This window comes from Pelophylax lessonae (assembly GCF_965119305.1).
Source record: "Pelophylax lessonae genome assembly, chromosome: 2".
In the NCBI taxonomy this organism is placed as follows: Eukaryota; Metazoa; Chordata; class Amphibia; order Anura; family Ranidae; genus Pelophylax; species Pelophylax lessonae.
In genome coordinates, this window is record NC_138769.1 from 646,488,800 (window position 1) to 646,509,237 (window position 20,438).

General features: G+C 41.4%; 1 protein-coding gene across 1 annotated transcript in view; it reads right to left on the reverse strand.

Annotated features, from left to right (window-relative positions):
- Positions 1 to 20,438, reverse strand: part of ALG5 (ALG5 dolichyl-phosphate beta-glucosyltransferase) — a 44,055-nt gene that overhangs the window by 14,719 nt on the left and 8,898 nt on the right. Inside the window, exons 3-6 of the mRNA XM_082247388.1 lie at positions 18,442 to 18,488; positions 14,911 to 14,979; positions 8,980 to 9,072; positions 1,412 to 1,525 (exon numbers count right to left, since the gene is read on the reverse strand). Coding sequence (XP_082103514.1) covers positions 1,412 to 1,525; positions 8,980 to 9,072; positions 14,911 to 14,979; positions 18,442 to 18,488 — 323 coding nt within the window. The remainder of the gene's footprint in view (positions 1 to 1,411; positions 1,526 to 8,979; positions 9,073 to 14,910; positions 14,980 to 18,441; positions 18,489 to 20,438) is intronic.

Consider the following 20,438-nt stretch of genomic DNA (forward strand, 5'->3'; position numbering starts at 1 on the left):
GTCTATGCACCAGTTAGGGAGATTTGCTTTCTCTATTAGTCCTGTTCACCATTATCATTGAAAGCAAAAGACAATCCCAAAAACGTTAGGGTGTCCTCAGAACAGGAATAGTGGGGATATCTTCCAATGGGGACACAATTTCTGGGGAGCACCAGAGATTCCCTCACTTTAGAGGGATTTCCTGTCACTTGCTGTTTTTTGGCTATGGGACAGGAAGTGAAGGGAAATCTCCCCAATAGGACACAGATGGCAAAAATAAACCAACAGGGGTTACAACATTAACCTAATCTAGCAAAAAAAAAAAAAAAAAAAAATATATATATATATTTTTTTTTTTTTTTTTTTTTGCCTTAAAGCTGGTTAAAGATGGAGCAATTTCCTTTCCTGCAACCATGGGAAAAAAAAAAAAAAAAAAAAAAAAAAAAAAAAAAAAAAAAAAAAAAAAAAAATCGCTCGATTGATACACAATGGCTACACAGGAGGGATTGGCTCACTAACACTGACTGTACACCAGCCCCTGCACCCCCTGCTGTGACAGCTAGCGGGGGATCTTCTCCCCCCCACTCCTTGGCTAGCTGTCCCTCCTGTGGCAGCTACCCCCACCAGGAGAACACATAACAGCTGCTAGTAATAATCGCATATAAAATCTGACAGAATGGTTGTACCCAAGCTGATCAATCGAACAACTTGCGAACATTCAGCCTGCCCATTAACCTCCTTAGTGGTATTCCTGAGTGTGGCTCAGGGTGGAATTTCACTGCCATTAGCGGTACCCCGAGCCACACTTGGGGTACCGCCAGGGAGCATCGCTGGATCCTGGTAGAGGGTACTTACCTTGTCTTCGGGATCCAGCGATGTGTCCCTGCATCATACGGAGGCCGGATCTTCCGCCGGATGCTGTGAGCCCCGGCTTCCGTCTCCTGCGACTTGACGCTCGCAGGGGGGTGGAACCGGCGGCAAATTCAAAAGTAAAACAGGCAAACACACTGATTTCATTACAAAATAAAATTGACATTAGTTTGCCCCCCAGTGCCCTTTACTGCAGTTTTACTGTATTATATATACACACACACACTTTAACTTATTTATAGGTTATTTATTATTTTATGATTTTGTGTTTCAAACTTTATCATACACGAGATGTTATAAAGAAGAACACACAGTAAAAAAAAATCATATGTAAATAGTTGGTTTGGGCTGCTCATCCTTAAGAATTACATGCAAAATAATGGTACCGCTTTCAGCACCTAAAATCGGAAACAATCATACCACCAGGGAGGTTAATGGTTTATACCTCAGCTGGTTCCTGCTGAACCGGGCGAGATCTGAACTGTATATGGCCAACTTTATTTCTTCTTAAAAGATCTTCCACGCCAAAACCTAAAACCCCAATAATAAAGAAAACACTCACTGGCCAAGGTTTTAGACTCTCAAGCCCATCTTCGACATTTTTTAGATCTTCAAACTTGGTGGCACCATCAGCATCGGCCATTAACACAGTCCTGCCTCGTGACACCAGAGTTCCCTAAAAAGATAGAAAACAAATGAAACTCGGTAGCTAAAATGGTAGGTCATGGTTATAGGACATAATACTCCTACTGAAACTACAAGGTGTCAATGGTCTTCATATTCAGTGACCACTGGATCTGACAAAAGCATGCAGAGGCCACTTGGACTGATGCCAGTTATGTGGGAAGAAAAAAAGAAGAAAGAAAGAAAAAAAAAAAAAAGAAGAAAGAAAGAAAAAAAAAAGAAGAAAAAAAGAAGAAAGAAAGAAAAAAAAAAAAAAAGAAGAAAGATTTCTACATCATCACCTCTACTCACTGTGACACTTCTATATTCACATTATCCCTGGTGTACAAGAAGTGACAAACTGTGATCATTTTGCTTCTACATCACAGTAGTTCATCTACCAGGTGGATCCAAGTCATTATATATGATCCTACATGTCACTGGAGCTCTTTTAGTCTTCATATACAACTGTGGGAGCTTCCAATACACACACTGTTCAGATTTTTAGTCCTGGCATTGCTCAGTTTTACATTGTAAAAACCGATCAGGAGCTTCTATGCTGGCAGACACCAAGCTTTGAATCCTACTGAAACTGAAATATGCCTTATAAAAAGAGTAAGTGGCTTATCAGTATCACTGTAATTCTCAATCAGGAGGGAAGCGCTGACAAAATGCACAATTCAAAAAGCTTTAACACAAGATTCTTTAATTTAACCATTTGGCCGCCGGCAACCCGCAATCGTTTGGAATGACGGAAAGGCAGTCTGCCTACTTAAACAAGGCAGATCGCTGTTCTTTAAGACAGGAAGAGAGAGAGATCTTGTGTTCCTACTAATAAGGAACACAGATCTCTCTCTTTCTAGAGTATGTCCACCCCCCCTCAGTTAGAAAGCACTCCCTAGGAGCAAACTTAACCCTTTGATCGCCCCTGATGCCTAACCCCCTTCCTGCCAATGTCATTTTACAGTAATAGTGCATATTTTTAGCACTGATCACTGTATTGGTGTCACTGGTCCCCAAAAAGTGTCGCTTAGTTTCAGATTTGCCTGTCGCAGTCCGACTAAAAATCACTGGATTGCCCCCATTATTAATAAAAAGTCCATAAATCTATCCCATAGTTTATAGAAGCTATACCTTTTGCACAAACCAATCAATATGCTTTTTGTGATTTTTTTTTCTACCAAAAATATGTAGCAGAATACAAAATTGGCATAAACTGATAAAGAAATACGATTTTTTTTAAAAATTTTATTGGATGCGTTTTCTAGCAGAAAGTAAAAAATATATTTTTTTTTATTTTCAAAACTTATTTTTTTGTTTATAGTGCAAAAAATAAAAGCCACAAAGGTGATCAAATACCACCAAAAGAAAGCTCTATTTTTTGGAAAAAAAGGACATCAATTTTATTTGGTTACAAGGTCGCACAATTATCAGTTAAAGCGTCGCAGTGCCATATAACAAAAATGGCCTGGTCATTAAGGGGGTAGAACCTTCCAGAGCTGAAGTGGTTAATGATGTGAGCCCAAAGTGTACTGAAAACAGGCAAACTTCAATTCTAGATGAACACTGGTATCGGATACCACTATCTGCCATCTTACAACTTTCCTGACTCTGCTCCCTGCCATAAGGGGATTTTTTTTTTTTTTTTTTTTTTTTTTTTTTTTTTTTTTTTTTTAGGGAGTTGGAAGCCCCGATCAGTTTTATTCCTCAAAGGGCCCTTTTCATGCAGCCTTTCTGATCAGGTCCGCCTGCCAGTTTTTCAGACGGACCTGATCGGACCCCTCCATTCACCCCTAAGGAGTGGCGGATGTCAGTCGTTACATGTACGCCAACACCCGCCACTGTCCAATTCGATCCTGTCCGCAAAATCCAGACAGATGGTGACCCTATTTTCGGACAGGCGGTCAGTTTTCATCTGATCTCCTCTTAAGAGGAGAGCGGGACTCTGACAGGTCCGTCTCAGCACAGTGAGCAGAGAAAGACCTGTCATCCACCTGTTCACTGGGGATCAGCGGATTGATTCCCCCACTGAGCAAAGCAGAATCTGCCTAGCGGACCGCTCGTGTGAAAGGACCCAAAGTGAGAAATCACCTTAACCACTTGCTGACTGCCCACAGTACATATACATCATTTCTTTGGAAGTTTAATAACGGGGCTATGGTAGGCGCTAGCTGCCATAAGTCCGGTAACATTTTTTACTGTGGGGGAATTCTGCATTTTTCGAAAGTGGTCCCGGCGGCAGAATCGTCACGGGACCAATTTTAGAGGGAGAGTTGCCATCCCTCCATGCTCGCGCACAGAAGCGAACGCATATGCAAGTCGCGCCCGTATATGTAAACAACGTTCAAACCACACGAGAGGTATCGTCGCAATCATTAGATTAATAATAATAACAATAATTCCAGCACTAGACCTCCACTAACTCTAAACAAGTAACCTCTAAAGATGTTTAAAGCGTCCCCTTGGGAGATTTGTAAGTACTGTCGTTTATCGCCATTTTACAGCGTGCGCAAGCATGAAATGTTAGGTATCCATTTGCTCAACGTAACATCTTTCACATTATACAACAAAAAAAAAAAAAGAAAACTGGGCTAACAATACATTTTTTTTTTTTTTTTTAATTTATTAAAAAGTGTATTTCTTGCAAAAAAAATGTGTTTAAAAGACCGCTCCGCAGTGTGCCATTTTATTCTCTAGGGTCACTGCTAATATATATATATATACACACACACATACACACACACACACACACAAACATCTCATGCTGCTCTATACGGATATGGACTGGGTAATGTGTTAGGAATGAAAGGATGCCACAGCGTTTCATGGAAATGAAGATGATCAACCTGCAGAGGGCTGAATTCAGAGACACCCCGAAAATCAAAGTGAAATAATGATACAACAGGCTAGTCCATTTTGCTGAAATTTCATTGCAGCAACTCAAAATGGTACTCAGTAGTTTGTATAGCCCCCACATGCTTGTATACATGCCTGACAGCATGAGGGCATGCTTTTAATGAGACAACAGATGTGCCTTGGGGTATTTCCTCCCAGATCTGGACCAATTCATCACTAAGCTCCTGAACAGACTGAGGTGCAGCTGGGTGGGGTCGGATAGACCGAAAGATAATGTTCCAGAGGTGTTCTATTGGATTTAGGTGAGGCGAGCGTGGGGGCCATTGAATGGCATCAATTTCTTCATCCTCCAGGAACTAGCTGCATATCTCGCCACATGAGGCCGGCATTGTCGTGCACCAAGAGGAACCCAGGACCCACTGCACTAGTGTAGGGTCCAAGGATTTCATCCCAAAACCTAATGGCAGTCAGGGTGCCCATGTCTAGCCTGTAGAGGTCTGTGCATCCCTCCATAGATATGCCTCCCCAGACCATCACTGACCCACCGCCAAACTGGTCATGCTGAACAATGTTACAGGCAGCATAATGTTCTCCGTGGCTTCTCCAGACCCTTTTACATCTGTCACATGTGCTGAGGGTGAACCTGCTCTCATCTGTGAAAAGCACAGGGTGCCAGTGGCGGACCTACCCGTTCTGGTGTTTAATGGCAATCGAGCCCTACGGTGTCGGGCAGTGAGCACAGGTCCCATTAGAGGACGTTAGGCCCTCAGACCACCTTCATGAAGTCTGTTTCTGATTGCTTGGTCAGAGACAGTCACATCAGTGGCCTGCTAGAGGTCATTTTGTAGGGCTCTGGCATTGCTCATCCTGTTTCTCCTTGCACAAAGGAGCAGATACCGGTCCTGCTGAGGGCTTAAGGACCTTCTACTGCCCTCTCAAGCTCTCCTAGAGCAACTGCCTGTCTCCTGGAATCTCCTCTATGCTCCCGAGACTGTGCTGGGAGACACAGCAAACCTTCTGGTAATGGTACGTATTGATGTGCCATCCTGGAGGAGCTGGACTGCCTGTGCAACCTCTATAGGGTCCAGGTTTCGCCTCATGTTTCCAGTAGTGACGCTGACCCAAGCCAAATGCCAATTAGTGAAAAAAACAGTCAGAAAAGAGGAGCAGAGAAAAAAAAAATGCTAGTGCCCTTCACCTGTAAAACCATTCCTGTTTTGGTGGTTGTCTCATCGTTGCCCATCTAGTGCACCTGTTGTCAATTTCATTAACACCAAAGCAGCTGAAACTGATTAACATCCTCCACTGCTACTTAACTGACCAGGTCAATATCCCAGGAGTGCAATTGACTTCATGCTACACTCTGACTAAGAAAAAAATAAGTGTTCCTTTCTCTTCCATATTATTAGATATATATATATATATAAATAAATAAATAAATAAATAAATAAAATGTTTGGAGGGTTCCAAGTACATTTATAGCAAAAAATGCTCATTTAAACCTGTAAACAAAAGTTTGACATGGTCTGGTCAGCCTTCAAGTTGTACTACAGTGCCACCTACTGGTCACGCATGCTACTGCAGCAATGATGACTTCTGAAAACATTCCTCTCGAACATCAAAAAATTTCCATAAAAAAGGATTTTTTTTTTTTTTTTTTTTTTTTAAATATAAAAGTACACTAACCCACTAATCCTAGCTCTTGCATAACCCCCACCCCAGTTGCTTACTTGCTTCAGGAAGTCAGCATGGTTATGTTTACAGCATCTCAATGTATTTCATACAATACTGGCCTGGAGATGTTTGGGACACAGCCATGTATAAGTCTATGATTGCTATGCAGGTGTGTCAGTGGGGAGAATGGCGGCTGAACGCTGCCTGCATGAGGGGAGTAAGCAGCTGTAGGCATTATAGTACTGTATATACAGTCAGAGCTTAGCATGTTTTTTTAATTAAAGCACTTTCTCTCCTTTAAAGGCTAAGTAATAAGATTTAGCACAGCACCAACCGACAGCGGGGGGGGGGGGGGGGGGGGGCTGCTAAGGTCAACTGCCCTGTAGCCGAAGGGGGGGGGGGGTGTCATCTCCCCTGTAGCCGCTGTCACTGTCAAATCGGTGTGGCTGTGCAGGGTTTCACCCATACAGTCACGTCATTCATTCACAGAGAACTGTAAATAGTAAAGTACAAGTCCTGTCCATCACCGCAGCTGTTGGCTTGTAGTTCTCGAAGAAGTAAGACCGCAGTGATCAGCCCATTTACTCTTCCTCCAGATTTCTCAAATAAAAAAGTTACAGGCAGAGTGTGCAGAAGCCTAATATTGCACCTGCAATCCACTGATCGTGGGTGCAATGCTTTGCAGGTTTATGTAGGAATAAAGGTATTTCTCGGAGTCTTTCAGGACAGCACCTGGAGAGATCATAGCTCCACCCAATTTCCCAGGAAACACTGCAGTCACACTTTAAAGTCCAGCCCCTTCCACCATGGCCTCAGTTTGTAGAGTTTCCTCCTCCATGGTGGAAGCGCTGCAGGGGACCAGGGGTATGCTAGGCTCTCTCCAGGTGGGGAAAGTAAAGGTCATACCGGTATGCTGTTTTGTTAGGGCCAGCCAAGCACCCCCCCCCCCGACTTAGAAAATATAACATAACATATTTACAGGTTTTAAATCTTTTTTTTTTTTTTTTTTAGTACAATTCAATAACACTCTGGTTTCTTGCCTAGGCAAATGATGTCATACATCCCAGGAGTCTTCAGGAGGGAAGGACGGGTTTTCTCAGCTAAGCACAACCTAATGCCTGCATGCCCAAGCATGGCAGGGACAAGGGCAGATGGATTACAGGAGGTAAAATGGTACACTAATTATCTGCCCTTATTAAGGACGGCCATGTCTAGAAATGCTACAGGGCGTTTTTCAAAGCGATTTCTCTGCAAAATAAAGCATGGAGACAAGGATGGATAGAGGTTTTTTTTTTTTCCAATAGTAAAAATTAAATAGCGGTTTTGGTTTGTGGTGCTCAGATGTTGTATTGTGTTTGAATTTGTGTTGTATAGGTTTGAATTTAAAGTGCATGTAAACCCCAACAATAAAATTATATTATTTGCGCCCCTTTGGTCCATTGGATAGATCATTAAAGAGGCTCCTTTTGAAAAAAATCAAAGTCAGCAGCTGCAAATACTGTACCTGCTGACTTAATATTAGGGCACTTACTTATCCAGGGATCCAGCACTGTCCTCACCTGAGCCAATTCTTTAATCTGCTATTGAGTGCTGGCGCTGCCATCTTAACTAAGTGAAGCCTTGCGGCTTCACAGCCTGTTTCCTGCTGTGCGAAGCACACTGCACTTTGTGAATGAGCCACAGTCTTCTGGGACCTGTGAAATAACCCAGAAGGCTGAGGGGGTAAGGGGGGGCTAAACTTCCAGAAAAAAAAAAAAACCCACCACACAACACAGATACCTGTTCCCCCTCCTTAAAAAAGATGACAAACGTGGCAGTGGAGGGGGGAGGGAGGAGGCAGACAAGCAGAGCTTCCCCTTTTGGGTGAAGCTCTGCTTTAAAGTGCTTTTTATATTGGTTTTAATAAGTGGGAATAAGTGGGGAAAAAAAACCTGCGATAAATCCACAAAACTCCAATTTCTGTGCACTCTGTATTGGTTTCTCAAAAAAATGTTATTTATTTTCAGCCTGTCCAGTTCACCTCTGAACTAAAGAACACATCCATCTATGCTATAGGAAGGAGAAGGGGAGGTTCTTCTATGACACTTTCTGTTCTAGGGTGATGACACTTCATATATACAAAAGAGTGAGCGCTGTCACCATGAGAAAGGAAGGAGGTCTATATCTTATTTAAAATAAATAAAATATAAATCACTGAAATCACTTAAAGCATTCATTCAGCCGTAATTAATTTTGCCCATATTTTGTCTAATAGGATTTCCTCCAATCTTCATCCCATTTTGGAAAATACTACATTATGGCAACTAGATGGAGCTGGTGATCATAGGAAATATTCCTACTAGACAAAAGGGGTTTATTTACTAAAGGCAAATCCACTGTGCACTTGCAAGTGCAGTCACTTTAGGATCTGAGGGGGACATGCAAGAGAGAAAAAAAAAAAAAAAAAAAGTTTTGCTTGCACGTGATTGGATGATAGAAATCAGCAGAGCTTCCCCTCATATTTACAGCGACTACACTCGAAAGTGGAATTGCAGTGCACAGTGGATTTGTCTTTAGTAAATAAACCCCAATACGGGCAAAATTCATTATGACTGGATGCTTGCGACATTAGTCCAACAAAATTTTTTTTTTTAATAAATAGCCACGAAGTGTATTGCTGGCAGAATAACCAGTAAATAAATTAAAAAAAGCAAGCTAATTTAGTCACCACTTTTAAAGACTGATAAGTTTAAAAAAATTGTTTTATTTTTTTGATTTAGACACACTTTAGGTTCAGTAACTCACAGCAACCAGTACAGGTTCAACTGGATAGACTGGTGTCTTCCTATGATGTAACCACTCAGCATCTGTCAGCATAGTGAAATTTTATTGGGTGCTTTTTACAACTGAGAATTAGAACGGTTTGTTACATAATGAACAATGTTAAGATTTGCTCACCATCCGCACAGCTCCACCTTTGCCACGATTCTTTACTAGTGTTAGCACCCGAACCTTATCGCTTCCATACCTTTTGGAGTAGTTCAAGGCAACCTAAATGAAAAAACAAAAAGAAAATAAAAATCCTGGAGAGTTTGATCAAATACATTTTTCATTTCTATTCAGACAGGTACATATAGGAATTGTGTGAATCCGCTCCTGTCCCAAACCAAACCAATTAAGAGTTTAAGGCTGTGATGCTGGAACCAGTGCGATTCCTGTGCGGGATCCCGTATCACATCCAACTAGCAGGCAGTTCACACTGCTCTCTGCGAAATGCTGAGGGTGTAAATAGAAAGTTATGGACACCCCTAAATCAGTTCGCAGATTGCAGTGCGAACTGTGAAAAATCGGACAGGAATGGGGCTGCATGGGTGTTTACAACCATGCGATCAGATTCCAGTGCGGACCAAAAAAAAAAAAAAAAAAAGGGCTCTGCACCATTTTGGTCCGAATGCGTTGCGAATTTAGCCATTCGCATTGCATAGACATCGCATGTGATCTGCACAGCAATGCGGGGCGAATCAAATGCGATGTCTGATCGCACAAGTGTAAACCCAGCCTTAAGGAAAAAGCAGTAAGATTTGTTCCTCACGGCTAGGTCAGCTAGACTTACTGTATTGTTTAGAAAATGAATTAGGCCCCTATCACACATGCAGACAGTTTGTCCTTTCTCATCAATCCGTTGGTGGATGAAAAACGGACATCAATGCATCTCTATGGAGAAACGAATGATCATCCGTTTACAACCGTTTTCGTCAACATCCGTTTTTTGGAACGTGTCAAAGCCCTTTTTTACATGAAAAAATGGCTCCAGGACTCAAGTGGTTAAAGCGGAGTTCCATCCGAAAGCTCTGCTTATCTGATTCCTCCCCCCCTCCAGTGCCACATTTGGCGGGGGGGGGGGGGGATACTGGTCAAACACAGGTACCACTTCGGTGTAAGGGCGCCATGGCGACCTACGTCCTTTGCGGCCCCTCCTTCCCCCCGCTGCCTTCTGGGAGAGGCACAGGTCACAGAAGACAGCAGGACCATTCAGAAAGCACAGCCTGACTCGCCCATGCCCAGTAGGAAAAAGGCTTCCCGTTTCTCTTAGTAGGGATGCTGGCACCTGCACCCCGAGCTGATGGACGGGTCGGCTTCGGGGGCCGACATCGCGGGCTCCATGGACAGGTAAGTGTCCTTATATTAAAAGTCAGCAGCTACAGTATTTGTAGCTGCTAACTTAATTATTTTAATATATCCCAGAGTCTAAGGCAGTCACTCAGCCATCATCTGTATTTTGTATATGTAAAGACAACGTAAGGTGTAGTTGGACTATACAGGCCAGACAGGAGTACTCACAAGTAATGAATAAAAAACATTTATTTCACATGAATTAAAAAGAAAGAAAGATAGATGCCAACATGCATCTTCTCATATATTGCAAATGTTCCCACAGATATAAGTTGTGGCTATAAGGTAAATACTATAAATTGGTTCCTCAGAGGCCAACGCGTTTCGCTACAACTATTTGCTTCCTCAGGGCTTGAGGAACTGAAATATTACTTTTTACAACAAAAGAGTAAATCATTAGTTTCCAAATACATCATATAATTTTTAAACCTAATTCAACCACAGCTTTGTATTGAGTATATATGCAACACCTACCTCAGAGCCAGCCAACATCAGTGACGGCTACCCACAAAGGGCACTGAGGTGTATAGGAAGAGCCTGATCGGAGAGATCCTATCACATAAAAAATTAAATATCCTATTTCTATATCCACTGTTCCTCATCTCAATAGCCTACACATTTAACTCTTACTTGTTTGGTAGCTAACTGGAGTCCACTCCTCTTTCACATTGTATATTCAGAGGAGTCAGAAGGTAGGCATCATATATCCCACATTAGTACCGTAGGGCATGGATTCCCTGTAAAAGGTTATTCGATGTCAGTAATCATTATAAGCCCATATAGTTTTATATACGGCTTAATGACTGATATCTCCATACCTTAATATGCTCCCAAATAGGTTTATCCCCTGGGGGGGGGGGGGAGAAAAATATTGTCCCTTCACTTTAAAAACTTTAATAGTAGTTGTCCCCTTAATGTAAGAGTGTGTATCCTATCAATCCTCTGTCCAGGACACGGATGGGAAGGCTATAAAAGATTAGAAACAACGTTCAACAATACATGAAGGGTAGATAAGGAAAGTAAAATAGAGATAAATATAGATCTGCTCATTACCTGTGTGTCTCTGCTTTGCTGTGATCTCTCCGGTCAACTGGCGCAGGAATGCCCTGTCAGTCCCCCAAATTACACCCCCTCCACCCGGAAATGGCGTACTGGCACCAACTTCTGGCAGCGTCTCGGCTGGGACGGCCGCCGCATCCTTCCAACGCGCTGGCGCGATTGAGTCACGTCGGCACGACCGTGTCATGCACACTGGGCTGTCGGGTGGAGAGGAACATTCCCATGCATAGCATCACCACGGACAGACCATCACAGCCAGCTTCCGGCCCTATGGCATAATTACCATGATCGTATAGTGTTATATATAATTCTTTTTACTTTAATTCGTAAAGTATTGTATCCAACCTATTGCACATATTTACGATGTCACATTATCGCTTGATGTTACAGTGTTTGTTTCTGGTCCAGAGAGGATCCAAGGAGAATTGTATGACACCCTACAATGTGTCTATGTACATATAAAGAGTGCTAGCGGAGTCAAAAAATTTATAAATAATAATCTCCCTCTACTTTCCCCATCTACTCTTCATGTATTGTTGAGCATTGTTTCTAATCTTTATATATAGCCTTCCCACCCGGATCATGGATGGAGCATTCATAGGATACACACGCTTACATTAAGGGGACAACTACCATTAAGAAAGTTTAAAGTGGAGGGACAATCTTTTTTTTCCCTATAAGGGATAAATATTTGGAAGCATAATAAGCTACGGAGAGATCGGTCATTAAGCCATATATAAAACTATATGGGCTTATAATGATTACTGACATCGAATAACCTTTTACAGGGAATCCATGCCCCTATGGTACTAATGTGGGATATATGATGCCTACCTTCTGGTTTCTCTGAATATACAATGTGAAAGAGGAGTGGACTCCAGTTAGCTACCAATAAGAGTTAAATGTGTAGGCTATTCTTGAGATGAGGAACAGTGGATATAGATATATATAGAAATAGGATATATAATTTTTTATGTGATAGGATCTCTCCGGTCAGCCTCTTCCTATACACCCCAGCACTATTTGTGGGTAGCCAGCATTGATGTTGCTTGGCTCGGAGGTGGGTGTCGCATATATACTCAAATACAAAGCTGTGATTATATGGATTCGGTTTAAAAATGATATGATGTATTTAGAAACTAATGATTAACTCTTTTATGGCAGAAAGTACTGCTATTTTGGTTCCCCAAGCCCCGAGGAAGAAAAAAAGTGGTAGCAAAATGCGTTGGCCTCTGAGGAACTAATTTATAGTACCTACCTTGTAGCCACTACTTCTATCTATGGGAACATATACAATAATCTGAGAAGATGCATGTTGGCAGCCATCTTTCTTTTTTAAATACATGTGAAATAAAGGTTTGTTTTTTAATACATTACTTGTGAGTAGTCCTTTCTGGCCTGTATAGTCTGACTAAACCTTACGTCGACTTAACATAATTTTTTTAATACAGGCTAGAATTCTGCTTTAAAGGACTCTAGCTAGTAGATGTAGAAAACTGATGTCAAATTGATAAAAAAAAAAAAAAAAAAAAAAACAACCCCGTGATTGAACGGATTAAACAGTCCGCGTGTGTGAAAGGGGCCTAACCCATATGATCCTACTATTTGCAATTTATGATGAAATATTTTGTGAGATCAAACAGTTCCTATTAGGAGTACATAGTTCAGTACAAAAGTAGTTTGGTGCCAGTCACATTAGAATATAAAATGGCCAATTTACAATCAGGGTCAGCTATTTTGGGCAACCTCAGAGTGCAGACCAGGGTCTTATAACTGTGAGAAGAGCCAATTACTGCAAATTGCTGTAAATGGACACACTTTACTCCAAATGTGAGCACAAGTATCCGTGACTCAGTTTCAGTAAAATTAGCAAAAGAACTAGAATTACATCAAGAGGCTACAGTATAATTTGTTCCATCAGGGTCATTAGTGCAGGTCGCAGTTCTTTATTCATAGTCATTTGGAGTGTAGTCCTTTTTGCAAAGTTTGTTCTTTCAGCAGAAGTGCTGAGACGCTAAAGGAAAGATGACAATCAGATGTCCAAAGAGAAGGGCCTGAATGGATGGATGAGAAATAATAGAGGACACAGCAGGGAAAGGGACCATGCGGGGAAAAAAGAAAAGCTGAGAAGTGGCAGAGTGGAGAGGGAAGTCGGGCATCCTCAGAGGGTGTACAGGTGAATGCATAGAAGCATGCTTGGTACTGCTGACAGGGAAACAAGGAAGTGTCCTTCACTCTTATATTGTACAGGATAAAAAAAAAAAATCATTACGTATAGCCTATTAATGTGCTAAATGTATGAAAAAAATATTTATTGTATTTTGCAGTAGCGCCGGGAACTCCTCTTCCGTTAGCCCTTACCATAGCGTCCAATCTTACAGAAAGACTGTCGTATAACAGACTGTAGGGCAGGTTGCTCTTGATGGCTACCACATTCCATTGTGGGCTGTAACAGGTATGTTTAGGCTTCAACCTTCCAAAATGGAAAATTTGTGTATACTGTACATTTGAAGGTCTCCCAGCATGCAACTAGAAAGAATTTCTAACAGCTACATGCAGGTATCCACAGGTTCCTGCTTTCAAACAGGTTGCTTGTTTTACATAGAGCGTGAAAAAAAAAAAAAAAAAAAAAAGGGACCAGAAGAAAGAACTGCCCTTAAAGCGCCATAATGTCTAGAGTAACTGAGGTATGAATTAGCATTTTAAAAAAAAAAAAAAAAAAAAAAAAAAAAAACACACCAACAATTTGCTAATGAAGTAAATTAAGTTTATTGAATCAAAAGGAACAAAATGGTATTAAAAACAAAGAAGACCTTCCACCTTACCACCAAATTTGTTGGTAAGGTGGAAGGTCTTCTTTGTTTTTAATACCATTTTATTGAATCAAAAAGGAACAAACTTAATTTACTTTTATTAGCAAGTTGTTGGTGTGTTTTTTTTTTATGCTAATTCATACCTTGGTTACTGTAGACATTATGGCACTTTAAGGGAAGTTCTAATGTCTACAGTAACCAAGGTAATGAATTCGCATAAAAAAAAAAAAAAAAAAAAAACACACCAACAACTTGCTAATAAAAGTAAATTAAGTTTGTTCCTTTTGATTCAATAAAATGGTATTAAAAACAAAGAAGACCTTCCACCTTACCAACAAATTTGGTGGTAAGGTGGAAGGTCTTCTTTGTTTTTAATACCATTTTGTTCCTTTTGATTCAATAAACTTAATTTACTTTATTAGCAAATTGTTGGTGTTTTTTTTTTTAAATGCTAATTCATACCTCAGTTACTCTAGACATTATGGCGCTTTAAGGGCAGTTCTTTCTTCTGGTCCCCTTTTTTTTTTTTCGTTTATGCTTCTTTGCCATGTGAGTACCACTCTGTTATTTTTGGAATTCAGGAGTGAGTAGATGTTTTTGAATTAATATGCAATGGTCTTTCCATCCCTTGTTTTTTCTTGTTTTACATATCTACATCATAAAAAGGACTGTAGACTTTACACTAATGACCGTTCTTCGCATCATTTTGTGAATATTACAATGGGAAATGTTGCAAATAAACTGAGATACATCTTACTTTGTATAAAACCCATACAAGTTTCCCTTTACAATCCAAGCATATGAATAGCCCTACAATTGTTCATATTTTGATTTTTTTAGTTACCCGTGTTGTTTTATCAGAACTTCCATCATCTACAACGATGATCTCATATTTGAAAGACGGACGTTGCTTCTGCATAGAAAAATACCCAAAATTATTAAATAGTTTTGTAGGAAAATCTACAGTGCCTTGAAAAAGCATTCATACTTTTGATAAATAGTTTTCAAAATGTTTTACAAATAAAGATCTAAAAAGTGTGGCGTGCATTTGTATTCAGCCCCTCAAGTCAATACATTGTAGAACCCCCTTTCACTGCAATTACAGCTGCAAGTCTATTTGGGGATGTCTCTACCAGCTTTGCACATCTAGAGAGTGACATTATTGTCTTTGCAATATAGCTCCAGCTCTGTCAGATTTGATAAAGAGTGTTTGTGAACAGCAATTTTGAAGTCTTGCCACAGATTCTCAACAAGATTTAGGTCTGGGCCAAACACATGAATATGCTTTGATCCAACCATTTGGTTGCAGCTCTGGCTGTATGTTTAAGGTCATTGTCCTTCTGGAAAGTGAACCTCCGCCCCAGTCTCAAGTCTTTTGCAGATTCTAACAGGTTTTCTGCGCGGACTTTGGACTTGATAAAACAAATTGGACCAACACCAGCAGATGGCATGGCTCCCCAAATCATCACTGTGAAAACTTCACACTGGACCTCATGCAACTTGGATTCTGTGCCTCTTCACTCTTCCTCCACACTCTGGGACCTTGAATTCCAAATGAAATACAAACTTTTCCACAACCAGTGATGATTTGGGGAGCAAAGTCATCTGCTGGTGTTGGTCCACTGTGTTTTATCAGGTCCAAAGTCAGCACAACCCTCTACCAGGAAATTCTAGAGCACTTTATGCTTCCCTCTGCTCACCAGCTTTATGGAGATGCTGATTTCATTTTCCAGCAGGACTTAGCACCTGTCCACACTGCCAAAAGTACCAATACCTGGTTTAATGATCAGGGTATCACTGTGCTTGATTGGCCAGAAAACTCACCTGACCTAATCCCCATAGAGAATCTATGCATACAAGCACGTGTGTGTGTGTGGGGGGGGGGGGGGGGGGCTGTCATACAAACTACTGAGTACCATTTTGAGTTGCTGCAATGAAATGCCAGCAAAATGCCTGCTGCATCATTTTTTCACTTTGATTTTCGGGGTGTCTTTGAATTCAGCCCCCTGTAGGTTGATCATTTTCATTTCCATTAAACAATGTGGCATCCTTTCATTCCCAACACATTACCCAGTCCATATCAGGATAGATATCCAGCATGAGATTTTTCACTATTGAGGTCTGATGTGCTTTCAGAGTGTTCATTTAATTTCTTTGAACACTCACACAATATACAGTATATATATTAGCACATAAAGTAAACCTTTCATAAAGGAAATATGGAGGCTGCTATTGCTCAGTCTCAAATGATAGTTGTCTGGCCTTTATGCTGCCCCTTGGCTACAATTCTACCAGTCACTTATGCTGGGTACACACAGAAAAATGTTGTTCCGTTCAACCTAGTGGGGTGAACGAAACATCCCCCCTCCAGAAAAAATAATAAATAAAAATAATCTATAATCGAAAAAAGTTTTGACATTTTTAACTATCGACTTTTGCAAATGGGAACGGCTATTCATAAGTTAAAATTGGGTCGACATGGGCAAGCCCCTGATGACGTCATATGTGACACAACACATAGGCTGGAGGTAGGATACACACTACCACTCATGTGCAGATGAGTGGCGGTCATCTTTAATCCTGGAAAATCCAGTTTTCTGAGGTTTTCATATGCTGTACTGCTCGCAAGCTACTGTAAAGGAATCGACAAATTTGGTTTTATTAGCGGTTTTACACTATGGGAGGTGTCTCTCTTATTTTTTTATTGTACATAAGTGGATGCAATACTGATCTTACTGAGCTGAATCTAGGCAGTGTGGGAGATCCCAGTGAGCTGTGGAGGAGTGTTGTGACAACTTGCGCTGGCTCCAAGGAACAGGAGGAGTTTGGAGAGATCACATTCCTCTTATGGAGACTTTTTTTTTTTTTTTTTTTTTAGGTCTTTGAGACCACTCTGTTATAGAGGGCCGCATTCTGTCTAGTAAGCCCTGAATGTGAGTCAAAAGGTGTTACTTTGGAGATAAAGGGAAGCTGAATATTGCCTTACTATCGTCACGGCACAGACCAGGGGCTGACTGGCCACTTTTAGCCCAGGGGGAAAGTGCAAAGCAGAGGCCCATGGTGCAGTGACTTGGCCTCCCTCCCGCTCTTCTTCTTCCCAGCCTCCTCCTGACCCCCATTCCAGGCTGAAGCCCAGAGCCACATACTCTCTACTCACTGGCCGAACCTGGGTTCCCGACCTGGGTAGCAAGGACAGCTCGGTTGAGGCTGGCCAGAGAAGAGTCTCCAGTGGTGCATGAAACCGGCTTCTGCTCAGACAGACACAGTTTACACCATCCATGCTGGAGGGGGAAGCCTGAGCTCTGTCGTTGTCTTCAACCCGCACTCAGTAGGTCAGCAGCGGGGACTTTTTACTTCTCTTTACCAGGAATCCTTTAGGCATGTCTGTGGCAGAAGCGGTGCAGCCTTTTTATGGGGCATCAGAGCGGCCCAGGGGGAAATTGCCAACTGCCATCTGGCCCAGTCCTCCCCTGGCACAGACGTACTTTCATCTGGTTACCTTCCTGCTATAGTTGAAAATTCCCCTTATGGTCTTATAATGTTTGTGTACAGCGATTATAATTTTTGGGTCATGTTTCCTCTATTTTTTGCACACTGCACTTTGGTATGAGGTTTACATTCAATTGGTAATGAGATTTATTTGCACTCAGCACAATGTACTGCAATACAACCAAATCACTCTCCCCCTCTTTGTCCTGCTATGCAGGAGATAATAGGAACCCAATACAAAATCAGCTTTCAGGTAACTGTGCTAGGAGCATTATACGTTTAACAACTTTTCAAAAAAGGATTCAATTGGAGTAAAGGGAGCCATTTGCCTGGAGTTCAGCTTTAGATTTCATCTGAACCTAAAAATAAAAAAGTGTAATATACTGCAGTTTACAAGTCCTTGGATGTGGTGACTGCATTTGATTTTTGTTCCAAGCTAAGAACATTTTTAAGAAAGTAAAGAAAATACCGGTTTATCTCACCAGAAATGCAGTGTCCACGTCACTTTGTGGGCTGAAAAGACAGAATAAACATCCTCCTCTTTCTTGTGTAAACTACTAGTCCCATCAATCCACCATGTAATGGAGATGAATACAGGCAGGAATGTTTGAAGTCTGGCCTGTGTGAGATTTAAAGGTTGCCCCCATAGATACAGTGGACAAATGATTGTAGACATGAAGGAACTGGAACATTTTTTTTTGCAGGATTAGCAGGTGAAAGTAAATGGAGAAATGAAGAAAAAAAATGAAACAAATGCAGCGATCACATTAAGGACTGGTAAGGTGCATTATATTATTTTACGTTTAAATACACATTAAGATTTTTTTATTGGTGTAAACCTCATTGCTAGACATCATGAAATTAAAATTAGTATTTTTATACATGCCTGTCTCTTTTCAAGATATTCCAATGCCTCATCCATCATAATAGGTACTGAAAGAAAGAAATAGACAATTTACATCAAAACATTTTCTAGGCACAATGTCAGAGTAAATTATAGCAAGTATTACTATAGGCATCACACAACACAATGGGGGAGATTTACGAACACTGGAGCACTCAGAATCCGGTGCAGCTGTGCATAGTAATCAGCTTCTAACTTTAGTTTATTCAGTTAAAATTTGCCAATAAAACCTAGAAGCTGATTCTATAACCATATCGGTCTATCCCTACTTTTGACCTGTGTGTAAAGCTCCCTGTCCCACAGAAAAGCCAGCTTCTGTCGAAGGGGCATGCTGGAAAACCAGCATTCGATCAGCACTGGCAGCCAATGGCTGCCAATGAGTCCTGGCAGGGGAGCAGTCCCCCTGTCAGAACACAATAGCACAGCGGGGTAGATTGAGACTAAACTAACACAGGCGATGTTAGTAGAGCGATCTGTCAGTTTTGTTCTCATTCAGCCTGCTGGGTTAATCATATAAACAAAAAAAAAAAGAAAAAAACAGTGTTTACCAGGCTTTAGTCTGTTTGGGTTAATAGAGTAACTGGATTTAAATGCATTGAAAGGCACCTTAGGCCAAAACTGTTTGCATTACACATTGCTGCTTCTAAATAGTTGTAGGATTTCATAGTGGTTTAAAACAGGGAATTTAACTCTTTAAAGGGTATGTAAAGCTTTTTTCTCATGTATAATAGTGAGCAAAAAAAAAAGTTCTATTAGGTAGGTATGTATGAAATATTGCATATAATATAGTTATATTTGCAGCAGGCGGTGCTCTGAGCTCCATTTTTTAGGCTTTTTTGGTTCTACTTACCAGTGTGTAAAAAGCCTGTTTACAGAGATCAATAGCTTAAAGGAGATTTACAGCCAAAGCTTATTTAGGTTTAAAGGAGCGCAGTACGTTCTGCACTCCTGTGGCCCGTTTTCAGCAGAGAGCGGGCTGAAGTCACAGAGGTTGGTCCAAGCATCATCGCGACCATGGAGTTGGGATCTGCCAGGTGCCAGGACTGACACCCGGCTCAGCCTCTCAGCGAGCCACAGACTCTGAGCCAGCCGCTCCTCCCCCTTCACAGCCCAGCGCTCCAATGAGTGAGGAGGGGGCAGAGAGCTGCTGACTGACAGGCAGCAGCTCTCTGTATGGGAAGCTGTCGGAACCGAGTGATCGGTGGCGTTTGATCACTCGGTTTTCAGTGTAGAGGAGCTAGGGGACAGATGCTGCTGGGATCCACCTAGACAAGTATGAATGAAGAAAAAAAATAAGAAAATAATCCCATCCATCTCTTTTAAGCCAAAATGTATGACTGAATCATGGCTGTGCTCATTTATTTTATAATACAGGATTTATATATTCTACTTAGCCCCTTCTTTCCCCTTCCTAGGTTTTAAGGAGAGACGGTTTGCCTCAAAAAGATCACTACTGTTCTACACGGTTATTTATTTAATCAACACCTGAAGCTTCCATGTTTCTATCCAGACAACTTGCCTTCAAAGGATAAGTTCACCTTTGGGAACAGGTTACATGTTTCACCCATCTTTAGTGTGGAACATGTAACATGTTCCTGATGCTGCAGGCGCTGCCCGATCCCTGCACCCCCTGTGACAACAGTAGGGGGAGAAGTTCCCCATACTAGCTGTAACTTCTTAAAACCAGCGCTGATGTGTGGGGCTCCGCCCCATACGGCCGCTTCATTTATTCACACAGCTGTGTGTGTGAAGGAACTACAAGACCTGACATGCTTTGCGGTTCTCGGCTTGTAGTTCTCAATAAACTACCACAGCACTGTGAAGCACCATGGTAGTTCATCGATTCTTCCTGTCAGATTGTATCTGCCTGCCCATACGGGATGTACAGGCAACCAGTCTCTGACAGATCTGCAGAATACTTGCATGGCACCAGTGATCTGCTGATCGATGGTGCAATGCTTTACAGGCTCCAAAAATAC